A 15,911-nucleotide genomic window follows, 5' to 3' on the forward strand; every position below is an offset into this window, starting at 1 on the left:
TGTAAAACTCAATACTGCCACTTTGTGGTGAATAGTTGCAAACAACATGCTGTAATCACCGTTACCAGTAAATGTTGGAATCTTTCTTAATGACGACATTGTCACCTTTTCATCTAAACTTATATAATGCGTAATATAGCTAATATCATTAAAATAAACATAGTGATGTCTTTTCCTTAATAATCCATTGCATAGCGCCACCAGCTGGTGGCAAGAAGTATGTCACTTACAACATACTTTAAGATATTAAGCAAATATGTTAAATAGTCACAAGACATGTGAAAACATGCCGCAATATTTGTGTGAACTAGTCCTTTAAATTTTTCAGGGCTGTATCAGAGGCAAATCATTTTAGCTTTCAAATAAACACTTATTCATGTCTTGTATAGTAAGATCCATTATGTGTATCGTTACAGTGTGACAGTTTTTTTGACACACACACACTGTGGACTTCAAAAAGCAAATTACATGAATTATCAGTAAATACGTATAAAATAAACATTTTTAAAGTAATATTTACCTAAAATTCACTTAAAAAATATTTGCATTAAAATCTTTATTCCACTAATTATAACACAATAAAAACACCATATGTCCCACTTTTGTTTTCAGTGACATCTAATTTAATCAAAATAGCAATTAGGCCTACACATAATTTCAATCGCAGTATAGCTACTCGGTTGCATGGGCTAAAACCAATGTTGTAACAAAGTTATCTTAAGTTAAAATTGTTGAATGAAAAAAAAGTTGGGTACTACTGTCCAAAGATGCCATAAAATGCTTACAGACAAATCGAACCGTGTTATAAGGAAAATGCAAGTAGGAGAAAGAAGTCACTTATTTGCACAAACATCGAATTTCAAGTATGATCCAGTGTCTCTGCTACATTAAACTATTTTGCTATTCTGCTACTACAAAATGACTTAAAATTTTTGTGATGTTTTATCTGGAAGCATCATCAAATCTTTCAGTGGGACTTCGATCTCTCTTTGAAGTGTGTTTGTGTTCTGCAAAGTGGCTTAATGGCATTTTTTTGCTGCTCAGGTTTATTAGTCTGACATCACGCGCCCCCATATGGAAGGCCATGCACTGTTTTCGGGTCCAAACAAAATAAGACGCTACAGGCAAACAATGTATTTGGTATTTGTAACTAGCTATGCATCATTGCCTCTTAAGGACTATTAATACATTATAAAATGAGTGTAGTCATAGTTCATTCTTGTCTCAAATGAACACTGCCTGTATTTTAGAAGCGAAAAAATCTTAAAAAACAGGCCACATAAGACGTCCACGATGCAATAATAGGTGAGCTTACTCATGTGTCTCGTGTGTTTGAAAAGACTAAGGAACCAAGGACCAGAACCGAAGACCTCCATGATGCAATCATATTGGAGCTCACCACTCTTCTCACTACTCACCACTCTTCAAACATCCCCATGTTTGAATTTAGACCTTTCTATGTCATGAAGTGTATAAAGAGGAATACCTCTTCACAGAACATGAAATTACATTACATAGAGTTGAAAATGGCACCAGATCTGAAATTATTTTTGGGGGGTAAAGTTGACATTTGCATGGAACAGCCCATCTGCTTTCTGAAATACGCTCAGGTCAGGGACTCAAGTCATCTACAATATGATTCAGATAAAGGTAACATACGATGTCTCTCTGTTCTTCCCATCCGTTCTGTAATGGGAAGACGTAACTTGAGGGAAATGTTTGTTCATATAGCCTAAGGTTTTTTGAACTATTACAAACAACTTTTCCTATAAGTTTTCCTGTAGCTCAGTGGTAAGACAACGCAAGGTTAATAAATTAGAATTAATAGAATAAATTATTAATAGTATTTTAATTAATTGTGTAAGGCCTGACTGCAATGTATTGTATTCTATTGAAAGGATAGTTCACCCAAATTGTTTTTATTCTGTCATCATTTACTCACCTTCGAGCTGAAATCTGTATGAATGAACGCAGAAAAAAAGATATTTGAAAGAATGCTTATAACCAAACAGTTCTTGCCCCCCATTGACTACCAAAGAAGGAAATTTAACTTTTTTGTTCCGTTGAACACAAAATAAGATATTTTAAAGAATGTAGGACAGCAAACAGTTGTCATCTTTCCTACTATGGTAGTCGATGGTGTCCAAGAACTGTTTAGTTACAAGCATTCGTCAAAATATCTTTCTCTGTATTCAACCAAACAAAAATGTGTTTACAGGTTCGTAACAACTAGAGAGTTATTAATTTATGACAGAATTCTCATTTTTGGGTGAACTATCCCTTTAAGTATGAGAAATAAATGTTTTATAAAAAACATACACACCTATCAAATCTTCTCATGTTGTTTAAGCCTACTTCGTTTTTTGTCGGCTGGGTTAGGCTATAGCTTGGTTGGAACCTGAAATGTTAAGAAGAAACCTGCAAATGGAGAAATTGAAGTGGTCTGCAAACTGTATAGAGGAAATAAAAATATAAATAACAATATAATAATGTAGTTGAAACAGTGAGAATTTGTTTAGCTTATTCATTTTTTCGCAAAGAAACACAACTGAAATGTAGGTACATTTAAAAACGTTTAAGTAAATTGAATAAACTGAAGTTGCCAGTGGTTATGTGTGAACTCTAGAGGTCGCTGTTTATCTCTGAGCTGTGGCGTATGACGCTTCTATCGTTTTAATACGGAATTCCCAATGATCTCCCTCAGACCAGTCAGATATGAGACAGCACAGGGCCTTAACTTATACAGCTCGACGTTACAACACACGCAGGTAAGATCAAATATCTTTACATACGTGTCAACCTCTCTGATTTGACGGACAAATAACCGGACGCTTATATGTGTACATTTAGTCTAACGAAGGGAAGTCGTTCTTCTTGTGCCATTACAAACGACTTAGTGAATAGATGAGCATTTCAGGTGAACAACGTTACCTTAAAACCTGCGCAAAAATAGATGAATGATATGTTTTAGTAAGCGGCTCGTTTATGTTGCATTGATACGACTTAATATTTCTACCCAGCGGACAGTTAACAGTGAGGGTAATGTAACACTTAGCCAACTGCTAGCTAGCATTGCTAACGTCTTGACACTGTTGGGAAATAATGTTGTCATAATATCAGCCCTCACTTTAACACACAGTCTTTAATTAATACTCTTTTAAATGTGTTAACACGATACTTGAACATAGTAAATCTGTTAAAGAAAAAGCTGAATATGAATGCTAGAGAAGGAACAGTTGCTTTATATTAGAGGTATTAATATAACGTTACTCATAACGTTACGTCATGCATATAATTAAAGCTAGTAAGCATCCTACTCAAGTATTGTTGCACAGTTTAAACGGGCTTAGTAGTAGTTTTGTTTTTAAGACACACGCAGTTTGCCTTTATTGTAGTTATGTGCAAGTCTCTTTCGGACTACAATCCATGTTTTTATTTATTTAGAAGAGGGAGGCCTTTAAACCATGACCTATAGACAAGTGCTCAAATTGTTGTAATAGAAGGAGTGGTCTTTATGTATTCATCAAATATTTGTTATTAAGAAATAAAGTTTAAGAAATGTGATGCAGGTTTGCTTGGTATTCTTTTGGGGCAGATGCATTCAATCCAGCCCACACTGATGACCATTTAATGCACATGTGATTACCTTATATTTTTTGTGTCGGCTTGCTGCCACATTCATTCTGATCGGTTTGACAAGTAGATGTGAACAAACTATCCATCTGCATTCATCATATCTTTCTCTGTGTCAAAACAAAGATATTTATACAGATTTGGAACAACTCGAAGGTGAGTCAATGATGACAGGATTTTCATTTTTGGGTGAACTGTCCATTTAAAGTGTGTTATGAATTGTACAATCTGTCAGTTACTGTTTTTCATTGTACTTCCCTTCAATAGTGACGATAAAAACCTATTATAGATTTCTGTGCATTTGCCACTCATATATGAGTCGTCCTCTGTTTTCCCTCTTCTAACAGCATCAGTACTCTGACTTTATTTGTTATGAAGGTTTGACAGCCTCCAGATCCACATGGCTCATGTAATGGACGTATGACGCTAAGGAATATGGGCTATCGGGTCAAAGAGTCTAGTCTTGCTTCAGCTGGTCTAATAAGATTAAATGTGAACAGAGACTCCACATTGCTTAAAGGGATACTTCACCCAAAAATGAAACTTCTGTCCTCATCTTCTTGCCTTCTAGTTGTTCCAAATCTGTATACATTTCATTGTTCTGATGAACACAGAGAAAGATATTTGGAAGACTGCTTATATCCAGACAGAGTTTGTCCCCCATTGACTACCATAGTAGGAAAAAATGGTTGTCAAAAAGTCCCCCAGAAGTGTTAGCTGTCCTACATCCTTCAAAATGTCTTCTTTTGTGTTCAACAAAACAAAAGTAATTTTTCCTACTGTGGGAGTCAATGGCACGTTCTGTTTGGTTATAAGCATTCTTTTCTTTTCAGCAATATCTTTCAATTTATACAGATATTTTAACAACTCAAGGGTGAGTAAATGATTACAGAATTTTCATTTTTGGGGGTCATGTGGATGACCCGTATTGTTGTTCCAACAAACTTAAGCTGAATGAAAAGTGTATCTACAGGATAGAGAGTGACATGTTTGTTTGTGTGTGTCTATGGGGTTTAAATGAGAAAGTGAGCATTAAACATCAGTGTCCTCTTATGTAGTTCATTCTCTTCTTATATTCGTCACTGTAAGCTGCTTTGATCCCAACAGTGTGACGCTCTTCTTACTGTGTTTATTTCCACTGCTGTAAACTCTCTCGAGCCAGTGATCAAGTCGGGCTGAGTCGACCGCAAACTATTAAACTTAAATAGGAAATACAATTTTTATTTTTTTGTTAGTAATGTTTCAGGCGTCTTTTTTTCAGGGTGAATTCAAAAGCAAAAAAATGTATAAAGAGTATAGTCAGACGTGTTAACTAGTACAAGTCAAGTCCGGTCTAGATGACTCAGAAACACAGATCAATCACCAGAACTTTTTCTAAAGCCAGCAGTTTGTAAACAAGATGCATTAGAAAAACCAATGTACTGTGGGGAACTGCTATTAATAGTTCAGCTAAACCCAATCCTGCTGATCACATGCCCTGATGTCCCAAACCTCAGTCACTCCTGACTAGGGATTCACAAAAAATGAAAACAAAGTTACACCAGCGGTGCACCAGCTTAAAGAGCCGTGTTTATCAGAGACACGGAGGCCACGACACGCACTAGATTAACTATGGCAGAGAGAGTAAACAGCCAATCTTACATGTCCATTCACAATCAAGGCTGTAGCGGTGACAGTCAGGCGTTCAGTTCAATGGTTGGTTCAGGATGCGGACATTGTGTATGCGCAATCTCAAATTCAAAATCTATTCCTGATTGAACCAATTTAAATTATTTTATGTTATTATTCAGCGAATAGGCTCTATATCACGTTGATAAGTCCATTATAGTTTGCTTTAATTGAAAACAGTGGGGAAACAAAAAGCATGTGATCGTGCGTCTTAGCTCTTAAAGGGAAGCAGCATAAATAAAATTTCAGTTACTTTGTACAAAAAACAAACACTCACTGCTCCTGTCCTGACTGATCAACTTTAAGAACTTTAATATGGTTTGATCAATCAGTCAAACCATATCTTTCAAAATACCGAAGACTATGAAGTGTAATTTACATTTGACTCCTTTATTGAGTGTCTGTACCTAATAACCGCAGTCAGACCAACCTGAAACACCTTAAAAGCACTATTAATTTTATTTGTGTGTTTGCTTTATTACATTTATTTGTGTTATATTCTCATGATTTAGATAGATTTTATTACTAACTGATTGACTATTATTATTATTAGAGTTAGGCTAATAGTTTTAAGGTATTATGAGCTTGTTTATTAAGATTGCGTAGGTTAAAACACAAACTAATAACTAGACATTATTATTTATTTATTACATTTTGTGGCGGGCTTGTAAAATTTTGTTAGGGCCAGTAAAAATGTGGAAATGAATGTATGCATAATAATGGTCATAATCGTGCAATCGTGATTATTCCACAGGCTATAATCGTACCAACAAAATATATAATCGTTGCATCTCTACTCCTGACTCGCGACGCAAGATCACAACATGTAAACAATGACCGGCAGAATTCATATCCTCTGCATCGACATCATAGTCTACTAAAAATAATCCTGACGCAATGCCTGTCGCTTTACATGAACTTCAGTCGTACACGATTTCCCATAATTCCTCTCTGCTGGGTTTCCTCTCTGCTGGGTTTGAGAGAAGTTGTGACCCACTCTGTGGAATTCAAAAGAAAATGTATTTTATTCGGTTATGTCATCATGGTCCATCACAGGGATGGTCTGTTGTTATTCTATCCTTATTCTATATAACATAACAAACCCACTATTCCCTGTTTTCTTCATTTGTGTGGTGTATCATAAAATCTGGTTATGTATAATTATTTGATTTCTTTCCTCTCTCTCTCTCTCTCTCTCTCTCTCTCTCTCTCTCTCACCAATCAGCCCTCAGTAACCATCTGTGAAGTGGAGCGGTACTGATCCCTTAAACTGATCCTCTCTGAATGCCATCCAGCATGGTGGACTACATGTGAAGCCGCAGCGTTCTGGAGAGAAACAGGGAGAAGAGGATTTACCTAACAGAAGCAGACCGCCACAGAGACAATGTCATCCAACAGGAGCCAGAACACCCATGGGCTCAAACAGATTGGGCTGGACCAGATCTGGGATGACCTGAGAGAAGGAATACAGCAGGTCTATACACGCCAGAGCATGGCCAAGGCACGCTACATGGAACTCTACACGTATCTTATCAGGCAGCCAGCCCGGGATGATGGGGATGATGGGGATTATAGGGACGGTCAGTTTGGGCAGTCTTTGTCTTGTTAGGTGTGGTTCAAAGTGACTGAACTTTGAGTTTGTAGCAACCCTAAAAAAAGTTGCTTCTTGTAGCATTTGTTGGATCGCTTGTTGTGTTGAAGTGCTAGTTGTTTAGCAGGTGTTTGCTGTTGGTGTGAATCATTGAGAACCATTTAGGTCAGTAGGTTGGAGCTTGTAAAGTTTACAGTAGGACAAAGTTGGTCAAGGTGTTAAAGGATTTGAGTGGAGGTTTGATACATCAAATGTATTATTATGCGTAAATTGCTGTTTAATATGTCTCAACATTAAAGGGCCAATGTGTGCAATATAATATACATAACTATGTCTTCAGAGGTGTATAAAGACATAATGAAGCGTTATGTTTTCATTATCTTAGAATGAGCTATTTCTATCCACATACACCACAGGTCTCCTTGCGTGGAATACGCCATGTTGTTTCTACAGTAGCGCTGAACGGACAAACTGCTCTACAGAGCACATTTCATAAATACGTCCTTCAGCAAAGAAGTGAAAAGTGACATCATCTTAGTGTTGTGTCAAATGGAGGGGTGAAGTAAGCTGTTGCTTGCAATTCGCAACCTCACCGCTAGATACGTCTAATTTTCATACACTGAACCTTTAAATCTGTTTAGAGTATTTGCTTGATTTTGAGTTGTTGTTAAACATGTATGAAACATGTAAAATCACAAGACATGTTAAATAAGAGTACATTGTGGTAATTGTATTGGCCCGTCATCTTCTATCCTAAGAGCTCTGAAGCCTTTTGTGTCTAGTCACTAAAAACACACCGGCCCCTATTTTATAAGCTTTTTTCTGCTGTTTTGAATTTGACCGAGCAGAACCACATCAGACAGACGATTACTCTTAGTTTCATCTGCCACAGCTGTCGTTTCATATTACATTGCCAGTCATATTGTAGTTGTCTGCGTATGGCCCCGTGTACCCCCACAGAACTTTCTGCTGTTTCTGCAGGTTCTGTTAGTGCTGTTCAGAAACAGAGTCTCAGCACATAATGTCAGAATGCTGCGCCATTGCGACACACTATAGTGTTAAAAGTGTAATTGACATTTTTATTGAAACGTAACTGCAATAAAGACATATCAGTGCTTTAAGGTTGTAAGAGCATCACATAGTTCATGTTTAATCTCTTGACATCATTGTCATGGTTCTCTTATCTTATCTGGGTTTGAGCACTGGAAAACTGTTTTGACTGTTTCGGTCAGTGTAATAGGTCGTTTTGCTATTGAGAAGGTGATCATTTGCTCTGGTTCTTGGAAATAAAAGTTATTTTCTCATTGTAAGATGTCACAGGTCGGAAGTGTGTGCATGTTGAAGTGTGTTGTTTAATTGGTTGAAAAGTAATAGGTTTGGTGAAGACTGAATAGAGCTCTCTTGCGTGGGATTTCCATGCACTCTAAACTTCCCTTTTCAGATTCTTACGAGTTCAAGAATCACAAGCCTATCTGACGCTGTAACCCATAAATTTACATTATTGTATTTGGTGCTATACATTTGTTTTCTAAGTATGTGCAATCCCTGGGATCGAACCCATGGCCTTGGCATTGCTAGCACCATGCTCTAACCACTGAGCTACAGGAAAGCTACGTCAGTGTTTATTCAGTTTTGTACTTCCAGACAGCTGCTATCATCTCTTTTTTATTCTCACGTTGTGTTCATCTTGTGACTTATAGCTTTAACCTACTGTTCAGACATGTGTATAACTACTGTACCAGCGTGCACCAGTCTAACCAGGCCAGGGTTGCTGGCATCCCTCCTTCAAAACCCTCCAAGAAAACCCCGACACCCGGAGGGGCTCAGTTTGTTGGACTAGAACTCTACAAAAGACTGAAAGAATTTCTGAGGAACTACCTAACAAATCTTCTCAAGGTAATGACCTTGTTGTTAAACCACAGATAATACAAAAAGATTTACCTCGTCGACCATTGAATGTCATGTGTTGTATGATTTACTGTATTAAAATCACACATTTTTGTCGTGCCCAGTTTGTCGTGAGGTAGCTTTTGGTAGAATAAACAGCAGTGTGAGTGCTTGTCACGTCCCCAGACCTCTCCCACACTTTCTCTCCTCCATCTGTCTGTGTCTGGCAGGATGGAGAGGACCTGATGGATGAGAGCGTGCTGAAGTTCTACACACAGCAGTGGGAGGACTACCGCTTCTCCAGTAAAGTGTTAAACGGGATCTGCGCTTACCTCAACAGACACTGGGTGCGCCGAGAGTGCGACGAGGGACGCAAAGGAATTTATGAAATCTACTCGGTGAGAGTACCAGCACACGCCCTGACCTGAGTCATGGGTTCCTGTTTTCCACATATTGTGTTTAGAAAGAAGATAAAATGGTTATAGCATGTTATTTGAGGAATATTTCTTGCCGAAACATATTTCTTTCTCCTAAGAATGAATCATTTATTTTACTCATTTGATCATTGTTTTGTAGAAAGAAAGAAATGCATGCCTTTAACTGCATGTGGGTAGTTGACAAATAAATAATGTGTCCCATGATGTGACATAGAAAAAATTACAATTGCATTATTTTATATTATTTATATTTATATTTATCAAATACATTTCCAAAAGAGAGATTTATTTTCATCTTTAGTTTTTTTCACAACATAGGACAAAATTGCATATTATTCTGTCAACTACCCATACACAAAATTCTGGATTCATGGCTTTAATGTGTCATAATGTTTCCAATAATAAATAATAATACAAAAATAATGAAACCAGAATAAGAACATTTAAAATATAATGTTATAAACAATTATAATTTTTATAGTTCTTTATACATTTATTTTACATATAGTACTTATATATGTATATTATGGTGTTTATTATTATTATTATATTGCTGTTTTTAATAATGTTTTACATTTTTAGTAATGTGCTGTGTCTCCTTTACAGCTTGCTTTGGTCACTTGGAGAGAGTGTTTATTTAGACCACTAAACAAGCAGGTCTGTTTTTGGCAATTTATAATAATGCAATTGCAAAATGTAAGATTTAGTTCACATTTATTTTCCTTCTGTTTGTATAGGTGACAAACGCTGTGTTAAAACTCATTGAGAAGGAGAGAAACGGGGAGACTATTAACACCAGACTCATCAGTGGAGTGGTGCAGTCCTACGGTGAGCATGCCGCTGTATTCACATTTATTCTGTACTGTCATCTTCAGTTTACCTGTAAATGCGACAGTACTGTATAATGGCCAGAGGGTGTTCTCCAATAATGTTTGGTAAAATAAACAGGGCTTTCTGAGTTTTTAAAGTGCTGTGTTGTGTTTCATTTTGTCTTTTCTAGTGGAGTTGGGTTTAAATGAGGACGACACGTTTGTGAAAGGCCCGACATTATCAGTGTACAAGGAGTACTTTGAGACACAGTTTTTAGCCGACACGGAGCGCTTTTATACAAGAGAAAGCACAGAGTTCCTCCAGCAAAACCCTGTTACTGAATACATGAAAAAGGTAAAGCTTGTAGTTAGTAACTAAATCAAGATTTATCAACATAATATTTAAATTATTTTTTACATTTTCTAAATCTATTGTTTTTGTTATTTGTTTAGTTATTAATTTTCGCGTGGTTAAGATTATTTTGCTGCTGTCCTTCCGTAACCTTGTATCTTCATATTTTGTGATTTTTTTTTTTTGTTGTTGTTGTTGTTGTTATAAATCATCATTGTTTTGCCACACTTGATGTTTGTCACTGAGCGTTGCAAATATCTAACCAATAAAAGGTATTAAAAAGTGCTTGTCAACGTTGACAACACAGTATTTAATCATTTTAAAAGAACAGTGTTTTTTTCCTGATAAAGAGCATATTTAGACATACGAGGTTCAGAAGAACAGCGGCGATCTGGAAGTTTAAGATTATGTGTGTGTCTGCAGGCAGAGGCACGGTTACTCGAGGAACAGCGGCGGGTGCAGGTTTATCTCCATGAGAGCACACAAGACGAGCTGGCTCGCAAGTGTGAGCAGGTCCTCATTGAGAAACACCTGGAGATCTTCCACACAGAGTTCCAGAATCTGCTGGATGCTGATAAAAATGAAGGTGAGAGAACATTGCCATTCTCCAACAATATTGAATTTTATTTATAAATGCACACTAACTTACATAGTGAGTTTGATATTGTTTTTTACACATGTTGTGTATTACAGATCTTGGCCGGATGTACAACCTTGTTTCCCGGATCACAGACGGATTGGGAGAGCTGAAGAAACTGTTGGAGTCACACATTCATAATCAAGGACTGGCTGCTATTGAGAAATGTGGAGATTCAGCACTCAATGTAAGTCCTGATGTATAGCATAAGCTGTAGTGTTAGTGGGTCTCTTTTGATTGTATACTTTATGTATATACTTTTGGGCTCATAAATTAGTTCTTAGCTTTATCTTAGCAATATTAAATACTTCAGCATATTCTGTACATCTAAGCAGAGTTATTATAGTTTTGATTACTATTAAATGTATGCTTTTAAAATATAATTTTAGTGCTTTAAACTTATTTCAGTTTATTTTTTAGGCAACATTTAGTTTTTTCATTTAAATTACGTTTTTTCAATAGTTTTAAATTCAACATTTTATTTGATTTTAATGAACAGAAGCGTTTTCAAAGTCTTTTATTTTTGGTAAACTACAATAACCTTGCTTATACTGTTTTTACTGTTTTTACAACCAACATGCTGAAGCAGTTGGTTGCTCGTGTTCATCTTTCTCAGAATCAGTTCCATGTTTCCCATCAGATCATAATTAATGACTACATGCAGTATTATTTCCACACAAAGCATCATTTTCCATAGCAGGGCAATTAGAAAATATGACTCATATTTTGGCTGAAATCATTGACTAGTGTGCATTTGGGTTTTTGGGTGCAAAATGTAATTGTTCATTAGATTCGATTAATGTTGTTTTTCTTTTTGAATTATTTTAGTCAAACTTTACAAGGTCTTACTCATTAACATTAGTTAATGCATTAGCTGGCAATAAACAGTAAGTCTGTGCAGCATTTATTAATCTTATCTTAATTCATTCTTAGTTTGTTGGTGACCAATGTTACTGCTTATTTTCCAGGATCCTAAAATGTACGTGCAAACAATCTTGAATGTGCACAAGAAATACAACGCTCTCGTCATGTCGGCGTTCAATAACGACGCTGGGTTCGTGGCGGCGCTTGATAAGGTTCCCATTCTATATTAATGGTCAGCTTTCAGCAATGGTACTTATATATATAACTGTGGTGTAACTTTCACTCTGTGTTGTGTGCTTCACGACAGGCCTGTGGAAGATTCATTAACAATAATGCTGTAACAAAGATGGCCCAGTCCTCCAGCAAATCCCCTGAGCTTCTGGCCAGATACTGTGACTCTTTATTGAAGAAGAGGTGCATACTGTTATCTACAGTCCTGTATTCACTGTCAGCCATTGAGCATTGAGGGAACCTGCTAACCCCTCATATCAGATTAGAAGTGAAGGCATGCCATGAAGCTGAAACTTGTGTTTATAGATTTGGTAAATAGTGATGGGAATGTCGGATTCTTTCTGGTAATACCATTGGTCTCTTGTTATTTCTGGAAAATGTATAGATTTATAAGGAAACCCAATAGAGGTTCTGCAGTCATTATTTTGAAGGTTGTAGAATGTGAAGTTTTAGCTACATTGCCTGTTTTCAGACATAACAGAAGTAGGACATAAGGACTCAATTTAAAGGAGTTAGACAAGCTCTAGTCGGAGAAAAGTGTTTTTTTTTTGGTTAGGAAAATTTATGTTTGTTATTTGTTAATGTGCACTAGTAACGTTTTAACTGGGTGTATAATTTATTCAGTTCGAAGAATCCGGAGGAGGCTGAGCTGGAAGATACTCTCAACCAAGTGGTGAGTCTCGCATGAATGGATGCCAAAAGGATCTCTTACCTGTGTTCTCAACGTAGGCTTATTATAGTTCATGGGTCTTAATTTTCTCTTAATTCAGAGTGAATAAATGGCATGAAATGCAGTATAACAGTGAAAGCAGTTAGATAATATGCAATTTTCAGTTTTTAATGCAAACCATTTTCCTGTTAATGTGTGAGTAACAAGCTTCTTCAATACAATTTATCAGATGGTGGTTTTCAAGTATATCGAGGACAAAGACGTGTTTCAGAAGTTCTATGCCAAGATGCTGGCTAAAAGACTGGTGCACCAGAACAGTGCCAGCGATGATGCTGAGGCCAGCATGATCTCCAAACTGAAGGTATGAGGATGCCTTATTAATAAAACACGTTGACTTCTTTATGGATATTTAATGCATTGTTTTAAGCGATTTGTTCTGTCCATCTTCAGCAAGCCTGTGGATTTGAGTATACCTCCAAACTCCAGCGCATGTTCCAGGATATTGGCGTCAGCAAAGACTTGAACGAGCAATTCAAAAAGCACCTTTCCAATTCTGAGCCGTTAGACCGTAAGTGCTTAACGTTTGCATCTGATTCTCATTTGTGTGTAGAGTTTTGTGTTTGACACTGGATCCTTCTGTCTCGCAGTGGATTTCAGCATCCAGGTTCTGAGTTCTGGCTCATGGCCGTTCCAGCAGTCCTGCACGTTTGCTTTACCATCGGAGGTGAGACATGCAGACACTTACCCTGTCATTCTGGAGTCTTTCACACCCTCAAAATAGCTGAGAATATTGTACAATTACACATCCTGATTGGTTTTTGAACGCCTTTGTTTTTCACAGTTGGAACGGAGTTACCAAAGATTTACAGCGTTCTATGGGAGCAGACACAGTGGACGCAAGTTGACGTGGCTTTACCACCTCTCCAAAGGAGAGCTGGTTACCAACTGCTTCAAGAACAGATACACCCTTCAGGTTTGTTCAATATAGCGTTGTTTGCTACTTTATTTCTTAACATTTATTGTGACTCATGTATAAGATTTAAAAATGAGCTGGCAATGTCACAATGTGTGGTGTGTCCCCACAGGCTTCCACCTTCCAGATGGCCATTCTGCTCCTGTTCAACACAGAAAACATCTACAACGTCCAGCAACTTGTTGACAGCACACAGATTAAAATAGTAAGCATTACCGGTTAAGATTGCCAAAATATATTCTCTCTCAGTCTCGTTTTCTTAAATGACGCTTCCTAAACAAGATTGAATAGTGTGATTAAGATATGTGACATTTAAACAGGATCATAGGATCCAGGATGTATATATTTCATGTCATTGAAGAAAGTCAGTTAATTGCCATTGAAATAAAATTGGATTCAAACTAAAGTTCACAAGTATTTTTTTCTTTGTTTAACAGGATATTTTGGTTCAGGTTTTGCAAATCCTGCTGAAGTCAAAGTTGTTGGTAAGTGTTAGCAACGTGGCTCTTTATAGGCTTCTGTATTTTGAAATATATATATATAACATTTATATATTGTACAAAGTATATTCAGTTTTCGTTTATGTCTGCGGTAGGAAATCCTTACAAAATTTTGAATTCACTATTTAAGCATAAATTAAAGGCCAAGGTTTGCTAGAATTCCATTTGTTTTGCTTTGCAGGTCTTGGAGGATGAAAATGCAAACATAGATGAAATGGATTTCAAGCCTGATACGTTAATCAAACTTTTCTTGGGCTATAAGAAGTAAATAGGTCCCTTTATAGTTTTTTTTTAATAGTTTTTCACATATAATCCCCTTTTCGTTTTTACTTTAATTTGAATCGGTGTTAAATGCCTGTATATGCACTGTTGTGTGTGTGTGTGTCTGCAGTAAGAAGTTGCGGGTCAATATCAATGTGCCAATGAAGACGGAGCAAAAACAAGAACAAGAGACGACACATAAGAATATTGAGGAAGACCGGAAGCTCCTCATACAGGTATTCAAATAAACTGTGTCATCTAAGGTTAAAATAAAAATGTTTAATATCTGTTTAGATCGTTTGTTTTTCTCATGCGCAGGCGGCTATAGTGAGAATCATGAAGATGAGGAAAGTGTTGAAGCACCAGCAGCTTTTGGCAGAAGTGCTGAACCAGCTTTCCTCAAGGTTCAAACCACGGGTCCCTGTCATCAAGGTAACTGGACACCAGCAGCGTTTTTACATGTTCGAGTTATAAAACCGAGTTCTGGTCCTGGATGCTGATTAGTCAGTGCTTTTTCAAGCTGTAGTTATTATTTCATTGGGATCTGCTTATAGAAGGATGTAATTTTATATGTTTAATATGATTATTTTGTGAATGTAGTCATATCTGAAGAGGTTGCAGGTACACATCATTGTACCTAACAACCTATAGCTGCGATTATGTTGTGTTTTACAGTATAGGACAAGTTCTTGTACCTAAGGCATTTGTTTTAATTTCTCTTGCAGAAATGCATTGACATTTTGATAGAGAAGGAATATCTGGAACGTGTTGATGGAGAAAAGGACACCTACAGCTACCTGGCTTAAAAATCTGTAAAGTTTGGCCTCTTAATGTCATTCCTTAGACGTTTGTCTAATGTTTTAGGAATGTCTACACCATGGACACAGACAAAACAGATTTTTTTTAAAGATCTCAAGTCATTGCTGGCGCGTTGGACAATGTGACACTGGACTTTACCCTTTAAACCCAGACTGCTTCAGCCAGCCAGTCCTTGTCTTTAAGCCCTTAAGCTGCTCAGGATTGCCATTCACTTTTTAATGTGTAAATAACAGACATTGAACTATACTCATAGTGGGACCCAGTGAAAGGGTTGCATGCTATTGACTATTGGAAATATACTAAACGCTGAAGAATTTAATTGTCATAAATTAAATGGACTTTGAAACGTGACGGCTTCATAAAAAGGCTGTTGGCTGCAGATGCAAATACATATGAGTTTTCAGAAGCACTCTTGGGTATAATATGACTGGCTGTTTAGCTGTTTCTTGCCACGAGAGCGCCATTTGTATAGTGCAGTTCATTTTATAAATGTCATAAATAAACAATTTTCCTTACGCTTTTTCCAGCATTTCGTTTTTCCCTCATTGAACATTTCACATCATACATCCATACAATTAT

General features: G+C 36.8%; 1 protein-coding gene across 1 annotated transcript; it reads left to right on the forward strand.

Annotated features, from left to right (window-relative positions):
• The first annotated feature begins 2,642 nt into the window (after positions 1-2,642).
• cul1b (cullin 1b) lies at positions 2,643-15,847 on the forward strand. Its single transcript, XM_056738152.1, has 22 exons — positions 2,643-2,768; positions 6,527-6,825; positions 8,611-8,788; positions 9,010-9,177; positions 9,823-9,873; positions 9,954-10,044; positions 10,217-10,380; positions 10,801-10,963; positions 11,071-11,201; positions 11,983-12,090; positions 12,186-12,292; positions 12,734-12,782; positions 13,009-13,140; positions 13,230-13,347; positions 13,427-13,503; positions 13,621-13,752; positions 13,865-13,957; positions 14,190-14,237; positions 14,434-14,516; positions 14,644-14,749; positions 14,832-14,945; positions 15,239-15,847. Exons 2-22 carry the CDS (start codon positions 6,686-6,688, stop codon positions 15,317-15,319), a joined length of 2,334 nt encoding a protein of 777 aa, XP_056594130.1. The 5' UTR covers positions 2,643-2,768; positions 6,527-6,685; the 3' UTR covers positions 15,320-15,847.
• The last annotated feature ends 64 nt before the right edge of the window (positions 15,848-15,911 follow it).

Source organism: Triplophysa dalaica, chromosome 23 (genome assembly GCF_015846415.1).
Source record: "Triplophysa dalaica isolate WHDGS20190420 chromosome 23, ASM1584641v1, whole genome shotgun sequence".
Lineage (NCBI taxonomy): Eukaryota > Metazoa > Chordata > Actinopteri > Cypriniformes > Nemacheilidae > Triplophysa > Triplophysa dalaica.

Excerpts from the sequence above, each read along its gene's own strand:
- cul1b (XM_056738152.1), top strand. The coding sequence starts at position 6,686 with ATGTCATCCAACAGGAGCCAGAACACCCATGGGCTCAAACAGATTGGG. Across the intron at positions 9,178-9,822 it reads GAATTTATGAAATCTACTCG|CTTGCTTTGGTCACTTGGAG; the intron begins GTGAGAGTACCA and ends TCTCCTTTACAG. Across the intron at positions 14,750-14,831 it reads ACCGGAAGCTCCTCATACAG|GCGGCTATAGTGAGAATCAT; the intron begins GTATTCAAATAA and ends TCTCATGCGCAG.